Raw genomic sequence first — 25,276 nt, 5'->3', positions numbered from 1 at the left:
TCCTCAGCCTGACGGTCCCAGCCTTTCCCATTGCGGACCTAGAGCCCAGACTCCCAGGGGCAGAAAGCTCCCCACAGACTGATAAAGCTGAACAATCCAGGCTTTGTTTCTGACAGCTTTATCCCTGACTTTCCAACTGGTTTTTATCTGTGTCTTCACGTCTCTGACCTCCTCAGCCTCACAGGAACTAGACTAGGAGGTTCAAGTTCTTGAGGAGAAGGCAGGAGCGGGGGAGCCTCGCTATTGCGGGAATCTCGTGCGGACCGAGTCGGGGCGGGAGAGGGCGCGCACCAGCCAGGCTAGGGCGCACGGGGCGCCAAGGGGCGCGGGGCGGTTCGGGGCCGTTCGGGCCCGTTCGCGCGGCAGGGCCCGTCGGAGCTTTTCTCTCGGCAGCTTGGTTGGCCGCCCGTCTTCTCCGCACAGCGGGCGAAGTCTCGATGGGCTCATTAAGGCGGCAGGTAGGCAGTGCCCCGGCGGTGGCGGCAGGCGGTCCTGGAATGTGCGAGGGGCGTGATGACAGCGGCCGCCGGCCTCTTTGCGCAACACCTTCGCCATATATACCCGGGGCGCTGCGCTCCACCTGGCCGCCGCCTCCAGCCCAGCACCTGCGGAGGGAGCGCTGGTGAGTACCGCCGCCGGGGCAGGGGCGCTTCCTCGCTCTTTCAAGGACTTTGATTCACTTAATTCTTGTAAATACCCCTCGATGCTGACTTCAAGGAACTTGGCTGGCTTTGGGCCACAGAAGTGAAAAAACCAAAGCTTTCCACAATGTTCAAGCTGTTTTCTTCTTAATGTTACGGTTACTGATTCTATTACAGCTCTTACTGCTACACTCTTACTATTGACAGTGTTATTAATCAACCACACTTGAGGATTCTAAAATGATCACTGTTTTGAGAGTCGTGGTTTGGAAGAGAAAGACCCAGGGGATAGAAGGCTCCACCCAGGAATCAGGATGGCTAGGCTCTTTGTGGCTGGGTCACCAACTAGCCATGTGACTTAACGCTAGTCCCTGTGAGCCCCTGGGCTGCCGTCTTTTATATAAGAAGGGGAATGCGACAGCTCAGGACCATGAAAATTCTAGGTTTGTGGTGGCTGCCTGGTGATGCGACACTGCCCCCCACTCAAGTGTGACTTCCATGTGCTACAGTGCTTGTTTGCAGTTATTTAGGGTACCTAGGAGACAGCCTTAGTTTGTTTCTATTAGGGCTCGTGGCCATCAGCAAAGGGTCCATCCTTCAACTGTTTTGGGGAGCAAAGCCCACAATTTCTGTTTTCCAAGCCAGAAATGGGTGAGCTGGCTGGGGAGATGACTTACAAAGAGATGTGCACAGAAGTGGTTGGCTTCGGGGACTGCGCATCCTCAGGCCAGAAAGTCGGGAGCTGCATGGCATGGAGGTAGTTCAGGTTCTGTGGAGCGATGCCTGCCACGGGTGGCTCGCACTGCGCTGAGGAGAGTTGGAATCTCGTTTTCTTTGAGGAGGTCCCTTTCTCAAACATGTTAATTTCATGGAAGGAGCTTATAGATTTCATCACTCTGAGTCCCCTCTTCCTGTTCAGGTGCCCCAGGGGGTTTATATGTTAGCCCTGATCGCTCTGGGCCTTGTTGTTCTTTCCTTTTTCCTTCTTCCCTTGTGTGCTGGCAGTTCTTTAACTTGTCCTGGGTTGGGTATTCTTGGAAAACTGTGCCTGTAGGAGTGGCGCTTGTTTCAGATTGTTAAAAAAAAAAAAAAAAAAGAAAGAAAAGAAAAAAGACTGCTTCTTTTGTCCCATGCCAGCTGATCATGATCTTCTCTGCTTTTGTAATTTGGGAAATGGGTGATAAGAAGGGCGTGCTTTGTAAAAGGACTGGATACTAAACAAATTGCCCCATCCAAAACTCTGCCCAGATTGCTCAACCGTCTCACTGAAGCAAGTGCCCTGTGGTATGAGGATGGGCTTCTGATTGTTGCTGTTAGACACAAAGGGGACACAAAAATAGCCCGAATTCAATGTAATGAGGAAAACAGCCTCTCAGAATCAGAGTACTTTGGAATAAACTGGGCTTTAATAACCAGTTTCAGGCATTTTCCATCCCTCCATCCTCACCCACTTCCATTATGGGGACAACAGGGAGCAATCAGGACATCCAAGGGAATTTATTCATCTCAGTGAATTTTAAAAATGCAAAGGTACAAAAAGAGGGCTATAAAAAGATTGCAGTATGTTTAAGATGTTTATATTTACACATTTAACTGCTTTAACTCCCCCCCACCCCCCGCCGCCAATACAATGCAGCATAACTGATATAGTTACAAGTTATTTACAGGATTTATTTTAAGATGTCAAAAATACAAATTGATAGTGCATGGTGAGGGTGAGGTTTGGTGATATGGCCCAAGTTTAAAGTGATAGAATAAATGTCTTTAAAATTTTATTAGTGTGTGACATCAAAAATGTAAACTGAAGTTATCTAGCCATGTGAGGCCCAGGCCAATTGCTTCTTTGACTCCTCTCGTCACTACCACCTTGTCCTTGAAGAGATTAATATTAACAGTAATGTAGGGACAGGGTCTCGCTATGTTGTCCAAGCTGGTTGCAAACTCACAGGTTCAAGGGACTCTCCCACTTTGGCCTACCAAAGTACTGGGATTACAAGTGTGAGCCACCATCCTTAGCCTATAGGGGTGATGATTTTTTCCTTGTGATGGCTGTAAGGGAAGCAGAGGAAAAAGAGACATCACCCTCTTGGGAATTTTTGAAGCACGGAGTCATTCTTTCAAAGTACAAGAAATTTTTCCTGGGCGTCCTGAGAACATTGGCCTGCATGAGGTTGAAATGATCTCTGCAGTGTTTGGTGTCTATGTGATTTGAAGCAATTAACTTCTCTGTGGCTCAGCTTTTCCCTCTTTAGAATGAGGATACTGTTCATTCTAAAGGAGACTCTAGTTTACATAGATACATGAAATGCTGTGAGTAAATTTGTGCACCAATTTGCAAGTGCCAGGCACAAAGTCCTTAATAAACACTGCTGGCTACCATGTGCCTGGCACTGTCCTATGTGCTGTGGATACAGTGGCCATACTCTACTCCCTGTGCTGGTGAAGGCCACCATCTGGTGGGAGACTGTGTGTCCATGTCCTGGTTCCTCGCAGGACCGCTGCCCTGGGCTCCCTCTTCTCCCCATTTCTTCAGATGGCCTTGACTGCTACTCTGAATACAAGGGGCCCCGGAACAGGTCTTGGTTGGAGAAGCCCAAACAATGCGAATGTAGGGGTTGGGTGATTGCCAGGTGCCCTACATTCCCCTGCTTCCCAAGTCTGAGACGAGTCAAGAAAGTTCCTCTCCTGGGTCTTTGAGAAAGAATAAGAGCTCTTCCTGGCAGTGGGTGCCCATGCGGTACAGGAAGTGGAGCCAAGAGGGTGAGGCACACAGGCAACTCGGTTACAGAGGCCAGTGTGGGCAGCAGGGGAGCCCCCTCCCTGGGCTTTAGTAAAAAGCTTCCAAATGATGACTTCTCCCTTCCTCTGCTGCTTCTGGTAGGTGGCAAGAATGTGCTGGAGTGAGGCCTTGGGAAGGCTGGGAGAAAACAAGGCAGTGGTTGCGCCAGGTCTATGGGGGTAGGAGAAAGGCTTCAGAGGGGCTCAGAGCTCCAGGGTACATTCTCTGCCTGCACCATGTAATACCCACCCCAGTCCCACCCTCCTCCCCCCACCCCCAACCGCATGCTCCTGCTCAGCCATTGCAACATTCTTGGGCGGGCATTTCCAGCATCTGAATGACCATGTGGGAGTGACCTGCAGACATGCCAGTCTAGCCAGCTATCCGAAAACACTCAGAGCCCTCAATGTGCCTAGACCTAAGGTCCTTGGGTGCCCTGGTGCTTTGAGGGCTGGAGAATTCCTCCTCCCACCTTTGTCCCTCGCTGTGAGGTCTATGGAAAAGCTTCTGGCTTTGGAGCCAGCAGTCTTGGGTTCATATCCTGACACCTCCAGGTAGCTGGGGGCAAGCTTCTTTGTTTCTCTGTGCCTCAGTTTCTTTGTCTGTACACTGAGAAGAAAAACTCCTTCCTTATTAGATTTAATGAGGTCACAAACTGCATAGGACACTCCCCTGCCACAAAACAAATGTTAGCGTCTTTCTCTCACAGGCTTTGGGTTCATTTATTCAAATACTGACTGAAATTCACTATCCTGCTCAACATTGGAGATGAAGAGCTTATGGTGTAGGGTACACACAGTGCACCCACAATGCATTTCCACATAATTAACACTCTTGTTTATTGTTCACAACACAGTGCATTTCCACATTATGTCATGAAGAATAAACAAGAGTTCTGAGTGTTTATTCTGCCAGGCACCATGCTGTAGCCTCACCTACACTTATTAACCAATTAGTCCTCGTAACAGCTCAGTAAGCGAGATGGTATTGTCCCCATTTTTGAAATAATGAAACTGAAGCTCAGAGTGGCTCAGGGTTGCATGTAGTGAGAGGCAGGCCTCTGCAGAACCAGCCCTCCCCCACTGTGAGTCCCTCTCTCTCCAGGTATCACTGAGCCATCTTACCTTTGTGGGTTTAGGGGTTGAGTTGCATCTTTTAAAAGAATTTGAAAATTTTAGAAGAAAGTTTAAAAAATCACCCACAGTCTCACCACCCACTTTAACCCCAGAGAACATTTCTGGATCTTGTCTGCCTTGTTGAGATGATGCTGTGAATGGGAAAAAGAAGTGTTTTAGATTCACGGTTTATCTAAAGCATTTTCCTATGGTTTTACTGATGCAGTATAACCTTTTTAATGGCATGCTCTTACAATGTATGGACATACTATAGTTAGAAGTAGTAATTTCTCTTTTTTTATTTTATTTTTTAACACTGTAAATGATAGAGCAGCAAATATCTTTCTGGTCTACATCCCATTCATTCTGTCATAAATATGCCTGGCAGAGCTTAAGACCTTGAAGATGAAGTAATGAACAAGACAAAGTCTCCTTTTTGGTGGGGTTTGCAGTCTGGTAAGCAGGAAATAGGTTGAAGAGGAAAGGGGTCAGGTGGACTCACGCTCTAGAAAGCCCTCTTGGAAGAGGCGATCAGTGCAGTTTAGGTATTTCTGAGAGCAAATATTCCTAGCTTCCTGATTCCTAGAGTGAAATGACTGGATCACAGATGTGTGATGAACGTAAGGCACTTTGGATAGTTTACTAACTTTTCCAGAGCTTCTAGCAGCGTTCAACTCATAACATCTTTTCCAGTATAGCATCATAAACTTAAATTCTTTTTGCTACTTTGATAGTTGTCACTGTTTTAGTTTGAATATATCGGATTGCTTCTTTGTTGTTGTTGTTTTTTTTTTTTTTTTTGAGATGGAGTTTCACACTTTTTGCCCAGGCTGGGGTGCAATGGTGTGATCTCGGCTCACTGCAACCTCTACCTCCCAGATTCAAGTGATTCTCTGGCCTCTGTCTCCTGAGTAGCTGGGATTATAGGTGCGTGCCACCACGCCTAGCTAATTTTGTGTTTTTAGTAGAGACAGGGTTCCACCATGTTGTCCAGGCTGATCTCGAACTCCTGACCTCAGAGGATTCACCCGCCGTGGCCTCCCAAAGTGCCAAAGTGCTGGGATTACAGGCGTGAGCCACTGCACCCAGATTAGATTGCTTCTTTTTTAGTAGGCATTTTAGCCATTTGTTCCTTTTCTGTGAATTGCCTTTTTCCAGTCCTTCGGACTGCTTTGTCTAATGGACAAGGACTAATTGTTTAATGTCAAAGAAAAAGGACTGTAAGGACTGGAATGTGAGGTGTGTCAAGTGCCATGTAACTGAGAAAGGCTTTGTGAAGAAAATGGATTGTAGGAAGGTCTTTTTTAAAGGCTGAAAAGAATGTGGTTCTAACAAAGGATGATTAATCCAGACATCGTGACATAGTAATAATTGCTGCTGTTTATTGGATGCCTCCTCAATGCCAGTCACTTTCTAGACTTTTAATTTCACCATTAGTCTCATAACCCTGCAAGAACTGTTCCATTTTATAGATGGATAAACTGACAGTTTATGCTCAGAGGCATAAAGGGACTTGCCTAAATACACACCCACTAATAGGTGGCACTGCTGGATTTTAAAACCAGGTCCATCACATTTTTCACAGAAGCCCTGGGTCGTAGGTAAAACACGCAGATGGTGTACAAACACTTGCATACACACACACACACACACATATATATATATATATATATATATATATATATTTTTTTTTTTTTTTTTGAGACAGAGACTCACTCTGTATCCCCCATGCTGGAGTACAGTGACGTGATCTCAGTTCACTACAAGCTCTGCCTCCCAGGTTCAAGCAATTCTCATGCCTCAGCCTCCTAAGTAGCTGAGATTACAGGCACGCACCACCACCCCCTGCTAATTTTTGTATTTTTAGTAGAGACAGGGTTTCAACATGTTGCCCAGGCTGGTCTCAAACTTCTGGTCTCAAACCGCCCACCTTGGCCTCCTAACGTGCTGGGGTTACAGTCCTGAGCCACCTCGCCTGGCCCCTGCGTATATATTTACATACACACTAAGTTGTATAAATCTGTTAAATTCCACTGGATAAAGTTTTGCATAGATCTGCAGTGCACTTGTCTTGATATAAGAAGTAGATGGGGTTCCATTGAAGGGTTATGAGGATTTGGCATGCTATGAGACAATAAAGGTGAATGGGCTTGCACCCTGCCTTTTTTTTTTTTGAGACAGAGTTTCACTCTCGTCACCCAGGCAGGAGTGCAATGGCGCAATCTCAGCTCACCGCAACCTCTGCCTCCCAGGCCTCCCAGGTTCAAGCAATTCTCCTGTCTCAGCCTCCCGAGTAGCTGGGACTACAGGCATGTGCCACCACGCTGGCTAATTTTTGTATTTTTAGTTGCCATGTTGGCAAGGTTGGTCTCGAACTCCTGGCCTCAGGTGATCCACCTGTCTCAGCCTCCCAAAGTGCTGAGATTACAGGCGTGAGCCATGGCACCCGTTGCTCCCTGCTTTTGACTGAAGGAGAGAGCCAAGACAAAAACAAGTTTAAGAGATTAAAGGTGGTGCGTGCAGCTCACTCAACATTGTAAGAAGTAGTTTGCTTTAGTGACAGGGTGAGTGAGGCGGAACCACAGAGGACTGAAATATGGCGCTTAAGATGCCACACTTAGGGGGCATAAGTATGAAATCCTTCCCTTCCTTTTACTGCTGCCTCCCCCTGAACTCCCCACCCTGTAGATGCTTTGCAAACCGATGATTCTTCCTCTTATAGCATCTCGGTGCATCTCCTTTCCATGACTGCTACTTTAAACTGTTTTCTCATCCACAGACCATGGCTCCCTGGCCTGAATTGGGAGATGCCCAGCCCAACCCCAATAAGTACCTTGAAGGGGCTGCAAGTCAGCAACCCATCACCCCTGATAAAAGCAAAGAGACCAACAAAAGTAAGTGTTGATCATTTGTCTGCAGATCGGCCTCTTGTGAGGGGTCTGCAGGAGACCTGGGTCTGATTCCTCATGACCACTTTTGCTTATTTCAGCAGATAACACTGAGGTACCTGTAACCAAGATTGAACTTCTGCCGACCTACTCCACGGCTGCACTGTTAGAGGAGTCCACTGAGGTGGATGACCCCTGGAACCTACCCACTCTTCAGGACTCGGGGATCAAGTGGTCAGGTAAAAGTGGAGCCAGCTGAGACATTCAGGAAGGAAACAGGAAACTTCTTGTGGTTCACGGTGTCACCATCCTCGTGTCCCTCGTCCTTTTCATTGTTCTGATGCCCTTGAAGCAAGGGTCCTGGCTAGGGATGTCACCTTCCCATCTTCTTCTTCTTTTTTTTTTTTTTTTTTTGAGACAGAGTCTTGCTCTGTCTCCCAGGCTGGAGTGCAATGGTGCGATATTGGCTCAGTGCAACCTCCGCCTCGTGGGTTCAAGCAATTATCCTGCCTCAGCCTCCCGAGTAGCTGAGATTACAGGCTAATTTTTGTATTTTTAATAGAGATGGGGTTTCACCGTGTTGGCCAGGCTGGACTTGAACTTCTAACCTTGTGATCCATCCACCTTGGCCTCCCAAAGTGCTGAGATTACAGGCATGAGCCATGGTGTCTGGCCACCCTCCCATCTTTGAGGTTGAGTCAAAGCATGTTGGAGTAATCGGGGGTCATTCATTCAACAAATGTGCCCGGCACTGTGGTTGTAGCAAACATGGACATTGTCTGGCTCCTTATAATTCGCTGTGGGAGAACAGTTTCCAGGTACTGGTTTGGAGATGCTGTGGATACAGTGATGAACAGAAAAGTCCCCTCTTCTCAGAGAGTTTTCAGAGGGGTCCCGTCACCCAAATATGGGCATTAGGGAAGGATTCTAGAAAAACAAAATATGCAGCCAGACAGCTGGGTGCAAGCAATCACTGTTTCATTTCCAAGTGTATGTAGGGCAGAAGGTCTGTCAGTGAACTAGACAGCAAGGAGGAAAAAGGAGATTGGGGTGTGGGGTGGGGAGGAGAGGTAGGAAGGAAAGAGCTGGGAGGGGTAAGACGAGAACCATTTTAAAAGCCAGTGGAGTAAACAGCAGTTAACAATGTAGCATCCCAGGATGTATGATGCCCCAAGCCCTCCATAAATTGAGGCTGATTGCTGCTGTGCAGCTGCATTCTAGAAAATACTCTGTGCTGTTCGGAACGTGACAGCCATTATCTCCGACCCTGCACTTAGCAGGTGGCGAGTGCTGTTAACTGCCTCACTCAGCGACACTGTGGCTCAGCTGAGCATGGAGCCTGGTTTTTCTGTCGCAGACCACATTGAACTCCTCCTCCCAAATGCAAATCCTTTAGAGGCACTTTACCAGGGGTTTCAGCTAAATGGACCACAGTGGCAACTGCTTTGAAAGCTACAGCGATGGCTGCGTCCCATCTGTAAGCCTCGCTAGACATAAGAACTTACGGCTGCCAGGCTGGGAAGGCAGGGGAGGCGGGGGGAGCTCTGAGCTCATTGCCAAACCTCTCAGTGTTTCCAACACTAAAAGTTTCATGCCTTTCTCTCTCCCCCCCCCCACCCCCCTACAGAGAGAGACACCAAAGGGAAGATTCTCTGTGTCTTCCAAGGGATTGGGAGATTGATTTTACTTCTCGGATTTCTCTACTTTTTTGTGTGCTCCCTGGATATTCTTAGTAGCGCCTTCCAGCTGGTTGGAGGTACGAATGAAAGACTGAGAGGTCTGGGGGTGAGGGGCGTTATCATGAAATGTGGTTCCGAGAATAAAACTCAGCAAGCCCTCTCCAGCTGCAGCCTCCTGGAGTGTTTTAGGACTGGAACCCACCTCAGATCATTTATGAAGTCTATGCTTTCCGTTAGGGAAGAGAAAACCGAGGCCTATACAAAGGGCTATGACTTGGCCCAGGTGGCTTAGGCCAGGAACTGGGGCTAGAGCCTATTCCAAGCTATCAGCCAGTTGAGTTTGTCCACAAACCCCAGGCATGAAGTTGTTTGACATAAAGACTTAGCTGAGGAATTCCTATATCCTCCCCACCAGAGAGGATTCTGGAATGAGAAAGAGTGCCCTTTCAAAGGTGGGCCCTTGCTGGGGGAAGGACAGAGCCCCTTCTCTGGGCTAGAGGAATCTGGATCCATTGTAGTTACCTACACAGCCCTCAGGGCTGCGTGTGCCCGTGCAGCGTGAGAACCCAGAAGTGAAGTCACCATGTGCTTGGTTACCTTGGTACCTCAATGGTGACATCAGAAACAAACAGGTAGCACTCTGAGTGTCTACTAGGTGCAAGCATTTTTGGGGGCCCTCTATCAAACATTCTTTCCCAAAGCCCTCCCATTTACGGAGAGATCACGAACCAGCCCTGAGACTCACAGCCTGTAATTAGCAGAGTAAGATTCAATCTCAGATCTGGGTGTCACAAAGGACCATGGATTTCTGCAACCCTTGGTGCCTCTCTTGGGAACCCATCTGTGTGACCTGGGACAGCTGGGGAGGTGGGCATTCATAGGAGAGCATGAGGGGCAAAAATTTCCTGAACATTGCTTTTTTTTTTTTTTTTTGAGACAGAGTTTCATTCTTGTTGTCCGGGCTGGAGTGCAATGGCACGATCTTGGCTCACCGCAACCTCCACCTCCCAGGTTCAAGCAATTCTTCTGTCTCAGCCTCCTGAGTAGCTGGGATTACAGACATGCACCACCTTGTCTGGCTAATTTTTGTGTTTTTAGTAGAGACGGGGTTTCTCCGTGTTGGTCAGGCTGGTCTCCAACTACCGACCTCAGTTGATCTGCCCGCCTCGGCCTCCCAGAGTGCTGGGATTTCAGGCATGAACCACTGCACCTGGCCTCCTGAACATTGTTTCTGGGCTCCCTGGTCCATGGGAACATTGGCTATGGGCTTTCCTGTCTGGTTATCTCAGACAAGTCACCTGCATCCTCTGGGCTTCCATCTTCTTTATACAATGGACTTGGGAATGCATTGATGGTCTCAGGCACACTCTTGAGGATAACTCTCCCAGCATTCAATTACAGGCTGGTGCTAGGGCTAAGGATGGATAGAGAGATCTACTCTTGGAGGATAAATCTGAATTGGGTATACACCCCAGAGACATCGAGGAGGCTCACTGGCACCCACTGGTCCCAGTACAGAGTTGAGGCTGGGTTCCTGAGCACAGAAGGGCTTGCTGACCGAGGAGTGTTTGAAGAGTGGGAGGATGCAGAGTGAAGGAACAAGAGTAACCAGGGGCTCACAGTGGGTCGGGAACCAGGGCAGAGAGACAGAGACAGGAGGCACGTGTGAGCAGCCAGTGGGTTTCCTGCCTTATCAAGGCAGCACTGGGAAGAGACATGGGGAAGCAAGATTCCCTGGGTGACTGCCGGGATGGAGACTGGAGGCTGGACTCTCCAACCCACAGCCAGCTGGCCTTGGATGGAGGCTTCTGTTCACTCATTGCCTACCTAAGCCCCCTCGATCACGTTATGATTGTTTTTGTTTTTTTCCCAGGAAAAATGGCAGGACAGTTCTTCAGCAACAGCTCTATTATGTCCAACCCTTTGTTGGGGCTGGTGATCGGGGTGCTGGTGACCGTCTTCGTGCAGAGCTCCAGCACCTCAACGTCCATCGTTGTCAGCATGGTGGCCTCTTCATGTGAGTCAGGGCACCCATGAGCCCACCTGCATTCCAGACACTCTTCTGTCTATCTGAGGGCGGGAAGGGGTGGGCAGGAATTCACTCTGAATATGTCCAGGCCTTGTTACTGTTGTCTTCCTATCTTGTCCCGGCTACAGTGTGTTCCCCTCTTGATCCAAGGCAACTTCCTGTTTCCATTTCGATGGCAGGATCTGAAAGTAGACCCTGCTGCTGGAGTTCTCAGCTCTGAATTCTCTAGGACTGTGCTTTCCAGACCTGTAGCCACTAGCCACATGTGGCAATTTAATTTTATTGAACCTTAATTGATTTAAAATTAAAATATAACATTCAGTTCCTCAGTTGTACTAGTTACGTTTCAAGTGTTCAAGAGCCACCTGTGGCTGGCAGCTACCCTACTGAGAAGTAGAGACATAGAACATTTCCATCACTGCAGAAAGTTAGTTCTTTGGGACAGGGCCACTCTCAGGGCTAAGAAGAAAGACAACTAATCTCATCACAAATTGCTCTGGGACAACTGAGCTTGGGGAGATGGAACACTAAACTTGTACCTGCCTGATGATTGCTGCGGCTAGGTTGGACAGACTCTGCGAGGGGGACCAGTTTGAACTGATTATTATTATTCTTTTCTCTATTTTCTTTTTAAATAGAGACTTGGGTCTCACTGTGTTGCCCAGGCTGGTCTCAAACTCCTGGGCTCAAGTTATCCTCCCACTTCGGCCTCCCAAAGTGCTGAGATTACAGGCCTGAGCCACTGCCCCTGGCCAGAACTATTTTTCTTCCCAAGCCAGCATCGTAGCCAAAATTAACTAGAATGTTTCTGGTCCAGTTAGAAAAAGGTATTGCACTTTCCAAATATTTTACTTGTTTATGTCAAAAAAAAGTGCAGCAATATGCTGATTTTGTTTGAAAAAGTTACACTGCCTGGAATTAAGTGTCTGATACCTAGCACAGAAATGATGCTTCCTGGCTGGGCCCAGTGACTCATGGCTGTAATCCCAGCACTCTGGGAGGCTGAGACCAGCCTGACCAACATGGTGAAACCCTGTCTGTACTAAAAATACAAAAATTAGCTGGATGTGGTGGCGCGTGCTTCCAATCTCAGCTACTCAGGAGGCTGAGGCAAGAGAATCGCTTGAACCTGGGAGGTAGAGGTTGCAGTGAGCTGAGATTGCGCCATTCCACTCCAACCTGGGTGACAGAGCAAGATTCGTCTCAAAAAAAGAAAAAAAAAGAAGGAAAGAAATGATGCTTCCTTAAAAGCGAGTCTTTGTGCCATGCACAACTGACTCACCTGTACATGCAAGCCCTGGCACTCCACCTAAGTCCTTAATCAGTGGGTGCCTCCTGGTCTCCTTCAGGCTAGCCTTGGATCTGCAATAGGGAGGAGGGAGGAATCTAGAAAGGCACTTTCATCAGATTCATAGTGAGGTGCATAGTGAGGTGCAAAAAAAAAAAAAAAGTTTAAGAATTCACTTCCATAGGGGATAAAAACTACTTCTTTAGAGGATATCAGCATGGGTGACTTTAGCCTGCCTCCAAGCTGCCTTTCTAAGCTTGCTAATGGCACTTTTCCATCCTCTAGTGCTCACTGTTCGGGCTGCCATCCCCATTATCATGGGGGCCAACATTGGAACGTCAATCACCAACACTATTGTTGCGCTCATGCAGGTGGGAGACCGAAGTGAGTTCAGAAGGTAAGAGGCTCAAAACCAGCCTTTGCGATATCAGCTCTATTGTTTTCGGCCATGTTGTTGTAACTACTTTTAACCAGTCAAAGATAACATGCTTATCAGGTTCATTCCCAGAGTTCCTAGAAGTAACCACAGGGAGGTATGGCTAGGGTTGGATCACATACTCACCAGCTGATTAGACTCAGCTCCGTGATCGGCAGAGCAGGGATAATACTATCTATCACCACTGCGTTGTCATAGGATTAAATATACAATCCAGCAGGTAAGTGCTCAGAGCACCCAGCACATTGAGTTCGCTAAATAAATGCAAACTCTAGCTAGAAACTTAGCCGCTGGGTGGCGGAATTGAAACAAGGCCAGTTAGAAAAATAGAATTTATTAGGACTGGGGGTGGTGGCTCATGCCTGTAATCCCAGCACTCTGGGAGGCCAAGGCGGGCTGATCGCCTGAGGTCAGGAGCCTGGCCAACACAGTGAAACCCCATTTCTACTAAAAATACAAAAATTACCCAGCCATGGTGGCAAGTGTCTGTAGTCCCAGCTACTCTGGAGGCTGAGGCAGGAGAATCTCTTGAACCCAGGGGGTGGAGGTTGCAGTGAGTCGGGATCACGCCACTGTGTTCCAGCCTGGGTGACAGAGCGAGACTCCATCTCAAAAAAAAAGAAAAAAAAAGATATAAATATTGTTTTGTTTGGTCATAATTATAACTTATTAAAACTTCCACTTTCAGTCAGCTCAACCCATTCCACCTTTTCTTTGTTCTTCACTTACAAGTTAATAAAAAACAAAATGCAGTTTCTGGCATGCATAAAATCTGAAAATAGAGCAAGTAGATAGTTGGAAACTCTTTTCTTTCAAAAAGGATAATGTGAAAATTAAGTGTTTCTCAGCTTCTTTTAGCTAGGTTTTTTTTTTTCCTTCAGTTTTTTTTTTTTAAGGGAAGCTGTTTCATTGAAGACAACATGCAGAACAGAGTTTTTTAAATCTGGAGATAAGACAGAATCGAGCAGGAATCTTTGAACCTCCTCAGATGGATGCAAAATATTTTAGCCTTGTTTCCCGTGGAAACTATTCATGTTTCATCACTTTCAAGATCTTAAAAAAAAAAAAAAAACTTTAAGAATTCATTTGCTTGGAGGTCTTTTTAAGTTAAGTTTTTAAAAATTGCTTTGGGGATTTATGACTTCTATGTGTTTGGAACAATTCCTCATAGAGGGCTTTGGTTGCCTTCATACTGGTCCCCAGCTTTCCAAAAGAAGGTAGGCTTCAATATACATGATACAAAAGTGCCGTTGATGCAGTTCTTCGAAACAGTGATTGCTGAGCTAATTATTCCAGCCGTAACATGCTTGCTGGCCCACAGCTTCCTCATCTGGCCAACGGGAATATAGATACCAGCCACTTTAGGGATTGCTATGAGAGAACAGAAATGAGATTGCATACATGTGCACACTTCCATAGGTGACACCTAGCAGAGGGTGGCAGATGATACAGGTAATGACCCACCTCACATGGTGCCCACTTGGTTAGTGACTAATCTGGCTGTCGGGGTTTCCCTCCAATAGAGCTTTTGCAGGAGCCACTGTCCACGACTTCTTCAACTGGCTCTCCGTGTTGGTGCTGTTGCCTGTGGAGGCGGCCACCCATTACCTTGAGGTTGTAACCCAGCTTATAGTGGAGAGCTTCCACTTCAAGAATGGAGAAGATGCACCAGATCTTCTGAAAGTCATCACTATGCCCTTCACAAAGCTCATTGTCCAGGTAACTTGGCTCCTTCAGAGACAGAGACAAATTTCCTATCCACAACATCCCCTACCTGAGCTGACAGGTATAGAGTGTCTACAACACTATTCTGGTCCTGGCACAGTGACTTGCCCTTGTTTTCCTAGCACTTTGGGAGGCCGAGGTGGGTAGATTGCTTGAGGTCAGGAATCCGAGACCAGCCTGGCCAACATGGCAAAACCCCGTCTCTACTAAAATACAAAACATTAGCTGGGCATGGTGGCGTGCACCTGTAGTCTTAGCTAGGTGGGGGGCTGAGGCAGGAGGATCGCCTGAACCCCGGGAGGTTGAGGCTGCAGTGAGCTGAGAATTGTGCCATTGCACTCCAGCCTGGATGACAAAGTGAGACTGTTTTTAAAAAATAAATGGAAGAATAAACACTACTCTGTAGCTGCCTCTGGAAAAGGCCAAGGGAGGCAGAACTTTAGGGCCACCTGATAGAGTGACCTTGACGGTTACTTTGACTTCCATGATACGCCACCTTTATTGGGGTGGAGGTGCTTCTTAAGACTAGACACTTGAGACCACTTTGTTCCCACTACTGTCCTCAACACCAGTGGATTTAATAAAGTATGTTCTACCCTTTCCTGCCTAGAGTCATCTCAGCCCCTTCTCCCTGGGTCCTTGCTAGGACCTTGTGTTTTCACTCTTACTGGTTTTCTTGGCCATTCAGTCATCCAGAAAATACCTACTGCCTACTCCCTAGATATCAGTGCCTCTGCAGATAGAGCGAGTCCCGCTTTACCTCTCTGGGGGCTCATAGTCACATTTATCTCCTTAGAGCCCCTCTCACTGCAACCCCCTGGGTTTCTGTCCTAAATCGGTTCTGAGGATGTGCTGATGGTCTCCTGTCTACTGTTTCCACAGCTGGATAAACAAATTATCAACCAAATTGCAATGAACGATGAAACCGCGAAAAACAAGAGTCTTGTCAAGATTTGGTGCAAAACTTTTACCAACGTGGTACGTTTCCAAGATATTCCCGGGTGGGTGAACCTTTGCATCTCAACATTAAGCCAAATTTTGCCTTCAAGGAATTTAAATAGAAAGTCAGGGGAAAGAAATATTGGGAGCTCCTGAAAAATCAAAAGTGACCAGTGAATGCCTTTAGAAAACAAGTCCCTGGCCGGGCGCGGTGGCTCACGCCTGTAATCCCAGCACTTTGGGAGGCCGAGACGGGCGGATCACGAGGTCAGGAGATTGAGACCATCCTGGCTAACACGGTGAAACTCCGTCTCTACTACAAAAATACAAAAACTAGTCAGGCGAGGTGGCGGGCACCTGTAGTCCCAGCTACACGGGAGGCTGAGGCACGAGAATGGCTTGAACCTGGGAGGTGGAGCTTGCAGTGAGTGGAGATCATGCCACTGCATTCCAGCCTGGGTGACAGAGCGAGACTCCGTCTCAAAAAAAAAAAAAAAAAAAAAGAGAGAAAACAAGTCCCTGAATGAATGCTGAATGCAGGTAAACAGTAGGACAGACAGACTCCCTTTTGCCCCGTCCCAGGGATACGTTATTCCTGGTTTGTTATTTCCATGCCTCTTGGACAAGGCTTAGCTCTGCCTGCCATTCTGTTCTCATTTTTGGAGGGACTTGTGGAAATAGTCCAGCATGCCCTATGGGTGTTGGCAGCAAGTATCCTCTCTCTTACTTTCCAGACTCTTCCAGAGTATGCTCCCTGCTTGGGCCCAGAGCATTCATGCCCTCTTTTAGGAACCTACCCAGCCTGCTTTGCACCTGGGTTGTGGCTTGCCCTTGCTTCTGGGGTGTACGTGTATTTTTTTTTTGTGGGGTGCTAAAGACTGGAGACTAAAATAAACAAATTAGATGTTTTTAAATGGTGAAGGCTGATTTCAGTTGTCCTCAGTTATTCTAAGAGATTTCTAATAAAGGTGACAAGTCTTCAAGAGAAAAGAACTGTTCTGTTGGGACCACACTACATGCACCGTGTGTGGTGTCTGTGCCTGTTCATTCCCACCCCTGCCATTGCCTCCCATTCCCCACTAAAAGCCAACGTTGTGGGCATTTGTCATGTTTGTCACCCAGACCCAGATGAACATCACTGTTCCCTCGACTGCTAACTGCACCTCCCCCTCCCTCTGTTGGACGGATGGCATCCAAACCTGGACCATGAAGAATGTGACCTACAAGGAGAACATCGCCAAATGTGAGTGGAGCTCAGTGGACTGGCCACTATGACAGGTGTTGTCTGGGGGTGACGTATTTATCTGTGTGAAGTCCCAGTAAGTGAAGAAAAGGACAGTAGGAGTCACTAAGCACCTGCCCTACATCAAGCAGGAGCCACATGCTTTCACAGCAGAGGAAACTATGGCTTAGGAACTGAGGTGACAGGCCCAAGGTCCCACAGCAAGGGCAAAACTGGAACTTGAAGTCCATTTCCTTTGCCAGCTCCACACCACCTCAGAAAAGCCCAACAGATTCTATAGCATTTCCTCTACATGCTTTGTTCAGACTCCTTTAGTCAATAACTCTAGGGGCCAGGCATGGTGTCTCATGACTATAATCCCAGCACTTTGGGGAGGCCAAGGGGGGCCGATCACTTGAGGCCAGGGGTTCGAGACCAGCCTGGCCAACATGGTGAAACCCTGTTTCTACCAAAAATAATACAAAAAAAATTAGGCAGGCATGGTGGCACAAGTCTATAATTCCAGCTACTTTGGAGACTGAGGCATGAGAGTCGTTTGAACCCCAGGAGGCAGAGGTTGCAGTGAGCCAAGATCGCACCACTGCCCTCCAGCCTGGGCAACAGGGAAGTACTTAGTCTCAAAATAAAATAACTTTAGGGAGATGACAACCAGATTTGAAGGAAGATGTGCGACCCACATAGAACAGATGTATTCACTCGATTAGTCCCCACTGTAGAGCGGGCCCCATTTCAGGGCACTGGGGCTACAGCACTTGAACAGACAGTGAGCTTGCATGATGCTCTGATTATTAAGAAGCTGTAATGTTTTTTCCAACCCAGACACCCTTCATTATTCTAATTACTCCTTACGTATACTCTTGTATATCTCTGCTTCTCTCTTCCCACCCTCCCACCACATTAATTTTGAGCAGTATACTCTAATACTCTAGATATGATTACCCCACAGAATCAAGTTAACATACCACCTCCCACATTCTAGGCTCTATATAATGGTTATATATTAATTCACATAACCATGTTTTGCTGGAATTATCTAGGGGATGTGGAAGGGGCTTTATAATTAGCAATGTCCTTTACTTTGACTTGCCCATTGAAGCCCTCAAAGCATACTTATTAGTAAAAAAATTAGACCATCCACAGCATGGTCTTTAGAGACAGAACTGGGCTGGGTCTGCCCCTGAGTAGTTGTGTGATTTTTAAAGTCATCACTTGATCTTCCAGCCTCATGCGATCCCAGGGATTATGACATAATCTCAGTGGTGCCCTTTGCTGCAAAGGAGGCTGAGGAGGGCTGTCTTGATGTGGGGCTGCCATATGTCAAACTAACAACCAGGAATCTGTTCGTAGGAAAGAGAAGATCTGGGGGAATAAATAACAATCTGTAGCCGTGGTGACTCCATGCCATCCTGACAAGGTTCTTTGTGGTCTTTTTAGGCCAGCATATCTTCGTGAATTTCTACCTCCCGGATCTTGCTGTGGGCATCATCTTGCTCATAATCTCCCTGCTGGTCCTCTGTGGTTGCCTGATCATGATTGTCAAGATCCTGGGCTCTGTGCTCAAGGGGCAGGTTGCCACTGTCATCAAGAAGACCATCAACACTGGTAGGTACACTGCCCTCATTTGTGGGCCTTGAGGGATGGTGTCATCATGGCCACTGCATGGGGTGTGAGGGTGCTTTAGATTCCCATCTAGCAATGGCCTCTGCATGGAGTTTCTCTCTCAGATTGGATCAGCAGCAGAAGTGAGGATGTCATTCACGTGGAAATGTTCTTGGTGTCCTGGGTGCGGTCTAGGGAGCAGGCCCAAGCTTCCATTGCATGTTGGCAAGGTCCTGAGAAGGAGTTCCTATCTGGAGAACTGTGAATCAGGCCTTCCTTCCTAGTGGGTTTCCTGTATGCTCAGGGCTTTACTGGCTCTGTCAAGACCCCTTAGAGAAAGGACCCCAGGTGTCCACCCTCACCCCCACCTCCCTTCACTCTTGTGAAGGAAATGTGACGTGTAAATACATCAGCGTCTAGAGGTGGCCAATGAGACTGCTGGCCAAGAGGATTTCCTGCCAAGTAGGGTGTCCTGGCCAATGAGAGCTCACTAAGCCAATGACATCATCACCCCATGACAACTCAGTTAAATATAGCCAAGAAAATTTGCCCCCACCCCGGGTTGTCTTGGGGGAACAGAGCAACTCTGAGTGCTTGTGGGAAATGCAGGGCCTGATCTGGTGCTGGTTGGGTGGAGGACTCAGTTAGTAGGCATGTTCCAAGCTGCTGCGTTTTCCTGATGCTCCTTAAAGTGGACATGAAGGTTGAAGGTCAAATATGGGTGCTAATGGGAGGCCAGGGCAGGGGAGGAAGCATGCTCTCAGCACTTTCTGGAAGGAGAGTGGTTACTTGGGTGGGTTCACTCTTTCTAACCTGACCTCCAGGGAGTCTGTGTTTTTGTTTCCATAACACTTACCTGCATCCTTGGTTTTTCCATCTGAATATGTGGAGCAAAAGACAATGGGGAATGAAACTGGATTCTAAAACTCTACTCTGTAATCTGAGACCATATATGGGATGAGGAGGTGCCTGTACAACCTCACCCGTAAACCCAGCCCCTGCCCCAGGCCACCAGCCCATTCCTTCTCCAGAGAGGCCGTGACATATCTTCCTTCTGCCTTCCAGATTTCCCCTTTCCCTTTGCGTGGTTGACTGGCTACCTGGCCATCCTCGTTGGGGCAGGCATGACCTTCATCGTGCAGAGCAGCTCTGTGTTCACGTCGGCCTTGACTCCCCTGATTGGTGAGTTATTCCTGAGCTTCTCCTTCTGGCCACCACTGCCACTTCCTGTCATCCCATGGGGCTGATGTGTTTGTGTTTTATTCCCCCCAAGGAATCGGAGTGATAACCATTGAGAGGGCTTATCCACTCACGCTGGGCTCCAACATCGGCACCACCACCACCGCCATCCTGGCTGCCTTAGCCAGCCCTGGCAATACACTGAGGAGTTCAATCCAGGTCAGGACTCGGGGCCCGGGGGCAGGGGCCCTGGGGGTGGGACCACACATGGTCTTGCAAACTGGTCTCTAACAAGAGCCAGGCTTTTCTCTGAGCTGTCCAAAAGATGGAACTGATATGTGGAGGGGAAGCCACAGGTAAAGTTTTCAGGACCTTGATATGAGAACAATCAAAACTATCAGTTCTGAGAGAGGCAGTAAGGCTCCCATAACTGGTGGTGGTTTCAGCAGAAGTGGGGTGGCCCCTTGATATAGATGTAGAAAGGGTACTTAAGAAGCACAGCCACCACCTCCTGTCTCCTCACTGCCTCCTGTGGGGAACTTTACAATTAGGAGAACTCCTTGGCGTGGACCATCTAGGTTACTTTGTGCAAGACTTTTGGGATTTGAATTTATTTATTTTATTTTATTTTATTTTATTTTAGTTTTTTGAGACAGCCTCGCACTGTTGCCCAGGCTGGAGTGCAGTGGCGCTATCTCCACTCACTGCAACCTCCACTTCCCGGATTCAAGTGATTTTCCTGCCTCAGCCTCCCGAGTAGCTGTGATTACAGGCACCTGCCACCACGCCTGACTGATTCTTTTGCATTTTTAGTAGAGACGGGGCTTCACTACGTTGGCCAGGCTGGTCTTGAACTCCGGACCACATGATGCACTTGCCTTGGCCTCCCAAAGTGCTGGGATTACAGGCGTGAACCACTGCACCCAGCCTGAGATTTGAATTCTTATCTCACCATTTACATCCCAAATGACCTTTGGCAAGTGATCTAACCTGAGCATCAATGCCCTCATCTGAAAGATGGAGGATATAATCCCTATCTCATTAAGATTATTATAATGATCTGATGAGGCAAAGCAATCTATGAACAGAAATAGAAATTCAAGCATATAATATACATTAACCGCATATGTCATCCTAAAAGATTTTAGCAGATACATTTTTAAAAGTAGAAACAGGCAGATTCATTCTTCAATAATGTGTTTGATTTAAACCATTATCACTTCAATATGTAATCAGTCTGTCAAAAATTGAGATATTTGACATTGCTCTTTTCTGGGACTAAGTCTTTGAAATCTAGTGTGTATTTCATACTTAAAGCAAATCTCAGTGTGGACATGCGGCTAGTGTATTGGACAGTGCTGGTTCATAGCCTGGGCATGGTACTTTGCACCTTGGCAGCCTTGGAAAAGTGACTAAGCGCCTGGCCTCTGGAGCCAGGCTCCCAGGATGTGAATTTCCACATCTTCCATGTCCCACCTGTGGGACCTGGGGAGCCTCCATTATCTCATGTCAAGAAATAATGGTTGCCACTCTGTAGAGTGTTTTTTGAGGACTGAGCTAATGCACAGTTGAGTGCTTCTGGCCCTCCCAGACATGTAGTAGGTCCTCATGGAAACCAGGCACCCTCTGGGCTGAACCGTAAAGATAAGGAAGGCCTGGAAGGCCCGAGACTGTGCTACCGGTGATGCCTGCTAGCTTACCCCTGTCCCCTCCTCCCTATTGCCACCCCCATTAGGCAACAGGCCCCTCACCTGTCCTACCTCTTGTGTTGCAGATCGCCCTGTGCCACTTTTTCTTCAACATCTCCGGCATCTTACTGTGGTACCCAATCCCGTTCACTCGTCTGCCCATCCGCATGGCCAAGGGGCTGGGCAACATCTCTGCCAAGTATCGCTGGTTCGCCATCTTCTACCTGATCATCTTCTTCTTCCTGATCCCGCTGACGGTGTTTGGCCTCTCGTTGGCCGGCTGGCCGGTGCTGGTGGGCGTCGGGGTTCCCGTCGTCTTCATCATCATCCTGGTACTGTGCCTCCGACTTCTGCAGTCCCGCTGTCCACGCGTCCTGCCCAAGAAACTCCAGAACTGGAACTTCCTGCCACTGTGCATGCACTCGCTAAAGCCCTGGGACGCCGTCATCTCCAAGTTCACCGGCTGTTTCCAGATGCCTTGCTGCTGCTGCTGCCGTGTGTGCTGCCGCGTGTGCTGCTTGCTGTGTGGCTGCCCCAAGTGCTGCCGCTGCAGCAAGTGCTGCCAGGACTTGGAGGAGGGGCAGGAGGCGCAGGGTGTCCCTGTCAAGGCCCCTGAGACCTTTGATGACATAACCATTAGCAGAGAGGCTCAGGGTAAGGTCCATGCCCCAGACTCAAAGACCGAATGCACAGCCTTGTAGGGGGAGGCCCAGACTGTCAGAGGTGCGGGGATGGGCCTTGAGTTTTGCATGCTCTCCTCTCTCCCACTTCTGCACCCTGCCCCCTTTCACCACCTCGAGGAGATTTGTTCCCCATCAGCGAATGACATTGGTGCAGTCCTACCTAACTCGATTCCCTTTGGCTTGGTGGATAGGCCTGCAGGGCACTTTTATTCCCACCCCTGGTCACTCAGTAGTCTTTTACTCTGGGAAGGCACAGGACAGTCCCTAAAGAGAATTAGAGAATGAACCTGGCTGGATGGGGGTCTAATCCTGCACCTAGCTGGGTTGGGCAGTAGAACCTGTTTTCAGACTCAGAAACCATATTCAGAAAGAAAAGGCCCAGGGAAGGAATGTATGAGAGGCTCTCTAAGATAAGGAAGTATATTCTCCGTGACTATCAAGCTCAGGCCTCTCCCTTTTTTTTAAACCAAAGTCTGGCAACCAAGAGCAGCAGCTCCATGGCCTCCTTGCCCCAGATCAGCCCGGGTCAGGGGACATAGTGTCATTGTTTGGAAACTGCAGACCACAGGTGTGGGTCTATCCCACTTCCTACTACTCCCCACATTCCCCGTCAGGGTTTCCTCATGTGGACAGGTGTGCTCGTCCAAGCAGTTCACTTGCAGTGTCCTTGTCCTCATGCTTCGAGAATGGGAGCCACACCTGAACTACAGAGAGTTCAGGCTGGATACACGTGCTCACCTACTGCTCTTGTCTTCCTAAGAGACAGAGACAGTGGGGCAGACGGAGAAGAAGAAAGCGGGGAATGGGTAGCATAGCCTTCAGGGGATATGGTTTATCTGCCAAAAGGGCCTCAGGTTCTTAATTTAGCAAACAGAAGCCGCATTAAAAAGCATTGTGGCTAAAGCCGAATGCTCCTCTCTTGGTCAGATAACAAAAACCTTCCCTGTTGGATCTTTTGAAATCAAATGTGAAAGTTCTCCAGGCTCCTAGCCTGCATGCTCCCACCTTGAAATCCAGGGAGTATCTGCGCCTGGAATAGCTCTCCACCCCTCTCTGCTTCCTAACTTTCTGTGCAAGATGACTTGCGGGGTTTACTTCCTTCTTTCCATGCACCCACCCAATGGAATCTCTTTCCAAACATTTTTCCATTTTCCCATTTTCCCATAGGTGGGCTTTGATTAGTTGTCCTCTCTCCATGCCTGCAAAGCTCCAGATTTTGGGGGAAAGCTGTACCCAACTGGACTGCCCAGTGAACTGAGATCACTGAGTCCAGTGGAGCACACGTATGTCCCCAGGTCAAAGGGGACATCCTCCTTCTCATCCTAGATGCCTTCTCTCTGCCTTCCACAGCCTCCTGCCTTATTACACGACTGCCCCCGCCCCACCCTCAGCCATTCCAATTCTTCCCGGCCAGTGAGCTCCAGCCTTATCTAGGAAAGGAGGAGTGGGTGTAGCTGTGTGGCAAGACTGGGGCCTCCCCCATCCCAGCTTCTCCACCATCCCAGCAGGTCAGGATATCAGACAGTCCTCTCCTGACCCTCCCCCTTGTAGATACCAATTCCCAACCAGAGCGGAATACTCAATATTTATAGTCACACCCCTGTACAGCATTTTTCATAAATTATATAGTAAACGGTCTGGATGATTTGTGCTTCTAGTGCTCTCATTTGGAAATGAGTCAGGGTACTTCTATGAAATGTAAAGAAAGAAACCACTTTGTATATTTTGTACTACCACCTCTGTGGCCATGCCTGCCTCACCCACTCTGTATATATGTAAGTTAAACCTGGGCAGGGGCTGTGGCCATCTTTGTACTCCGGTGATTTTTAAAAATTGAATCTTTGTACTTGCATTGATTGTATAATAATTTTGAGACCGGGTCTCACTGTATTGCTCAGGCTGGTCTCAAACTCCCGAGCTCAAGCAATCTGCCCTCCTCAGCCTTCCAAAGTGCTGAGATTACAGGCGTGAGCTACCATACCAGGCCTGATTGTAATTTTTTTTTTTTTTTTTACTGGTTGTGGGAAGGGATAAATAAAATAATCAAACCCAAAAGGAGTGTGTTGTTTTTAATTACAGGGAAATAGGGACCTCCTTGGATCTATTTTATAAAGAAGTGAGGCCTCTTCCCTTACCGAATGTTACTACCCACCACTTACTATCTGACGCTCTAGCTGCATAATTTGTGGAGCCTCTTATTCAAAAACCTGGGGAAAAGTGTAGTTTTATATTGTGCAATGCCAATTTCAAACACAAACATAAGACCTGTAAACTCGCCTGTGGAATCACTGACATGACGTAGCTCTTACGTGTGGCTCACACATGTATTTTATTCCTAAAAGAACAGTGAGAGCATTGCACAAAACTCACTCAATTGTTTTCATTTCACTAATTTTTTTTTTTTTTTTTGGGGGGGGACGGTGTCTCGCTCTGTCGCCCAGGCTAGAGTGCAATGGTGTGATTTCTGCTCACTGCAACCTCTGCCTCCAGGATTCAAGCAATTCTCTTGCCTCAGCCTCCCAAGTAGCGGGGATTACAGATGGTTGCAACCACACCCAGCTAATTTTTGTATTTTTAGTAGAGATGGAGTTTTACCATGTTGACCAGGCTGGTCTGGTACTCCTGACCTCAGGTGATCTACCCGCCTCGGCCTCCCAAAGTGCTGGGATTACAGGCGTGAGCCACCCTGCCCAGCCTGATTTCACTTTTTGTACACATTCTGCCAATGCTCTCTGCCTTCCTGATGAGTAAGGAAGAACTGAAAGGAAAAAGAGCAATGGGCCACCCTTTTCAAGTTAGCGTTTTTCAGCCTAAGTGAGAAAAACAGGATAGAGTTTCTTAGTTGTTCCTTGCTTGTTTCCTTGGAGTGCCACTACCTTTTTGCTGCATTCAAAGAAAGTTCTGGTTTGAATGGAAAGTATGGCCTTTCAGTGCTGTGCGTTCTGCCAACCACCTGTGCTAGTCAAAATAATAACGTGTTGGTTGGGTGCAGTGGCTCATGCCTATAATCCCAGCACTTTGGGAGGGAGGCTGAGGCAGGTGGATCACTTGAGGTCAGGAGTTCAAGACTAGCCTGGCCAACATGGTAAAACCCTGTCTCTACTAAAAATACAAAACTAGGTGGGGCGCAGTGGCTCCCACCTGTAATCCCAGCACTTTGGGAGGCTGAGGCGGGTGGATCACAAGGTCAGGAGATCAAGACCATCCTGGCTAACACAGTGAAACCCCATCTCTACTAAAAATACAAAAAATTAGCTGGGCGTGGTGGTGGGCACCTGTAGTCCCAGCTACTTGGGAGGCTGAGGCAGGAGAATCGCTTGAACCTGGGAGGTGGAGCTTGCAGTGAGCCGAGATCACGCCACTGC

At 48.0% G+C, this 25,276-nt stretch overlaps 1 protein-coding gene across 3 annotated transcripts; it reads left to right on the top strand.

Moving 5' to 3' along the window:
* Window positions 1-337: 337 nt before the first annotated feature.
* SLC34A2 (solute carrier family 34 member 2) lies at window positions 338-23,966 on the top strand. Of its 3 annotated transcripts, none has more exons than XM_023223040.2 (13): window positions 338-622; window positions 7,315-7,429; window positions 7,528-7,662; window positions 9,051-9,179; window positions 10,976-11,119; window positions 12,705-12,816; window positions 14,379-14,574; window positions 15,463-15,558; window positions 16,642-16,762; window positions 18,197-18,364; window positions 19,427-19,543; window positions 19,635-19,759; window positions 21,315-23,962. In XM_023223040.2, exons 2-13 carry the CDS (start codon window positions 7,318-7,320, stop codon window positions 21,927-21,929), a joined length of 2,070 nt encoding a protein of 689 aa, XP_023078808.1. In that variant the 5' UTR covers window positions 338-622; window positions 7,315-7,317; the 3' UTR covers window positions 21,930-23,962. The 3 variants fall into 3 exon arrangements, with proteins under 3 accessions (XP_023078808.1, XP_023078806.1, XP_023078809.1); XM_023223038.2 differs by having other exon boundaries at window positions 589-622; window positions 7,525-7,662; window positions 21,315-23,966; XM_023223041.1 differs by lacking the exon at window positions 338-622 and adding an exon at window positions 1,198-1,292 and having other exon boundaries at window positions 21,315-23,966.
* Window positions 23,967-25,276: the final 1,310 nt, after the last annotated feature.

Source organism: Piliocolobus tephrosceles, chromosome 3, assembly GCF_002776525.5.
Source record: "Piliocolobus tephrosceles isolate RC106 chromosome 3, ASM277652v3, whole genome shotgun sequence".
Lineage (NCBI taxonomy): Eukaryota > Metazoa > Chordata > Mammalia > Primates > Cercopithecidae > Piliocolobus > Piliocolobus tephrosceles.
Note: the sequence above shows the minus strand (reverse complement) of the source record. Positions and strands in the feature narration are given on the sequence as shown.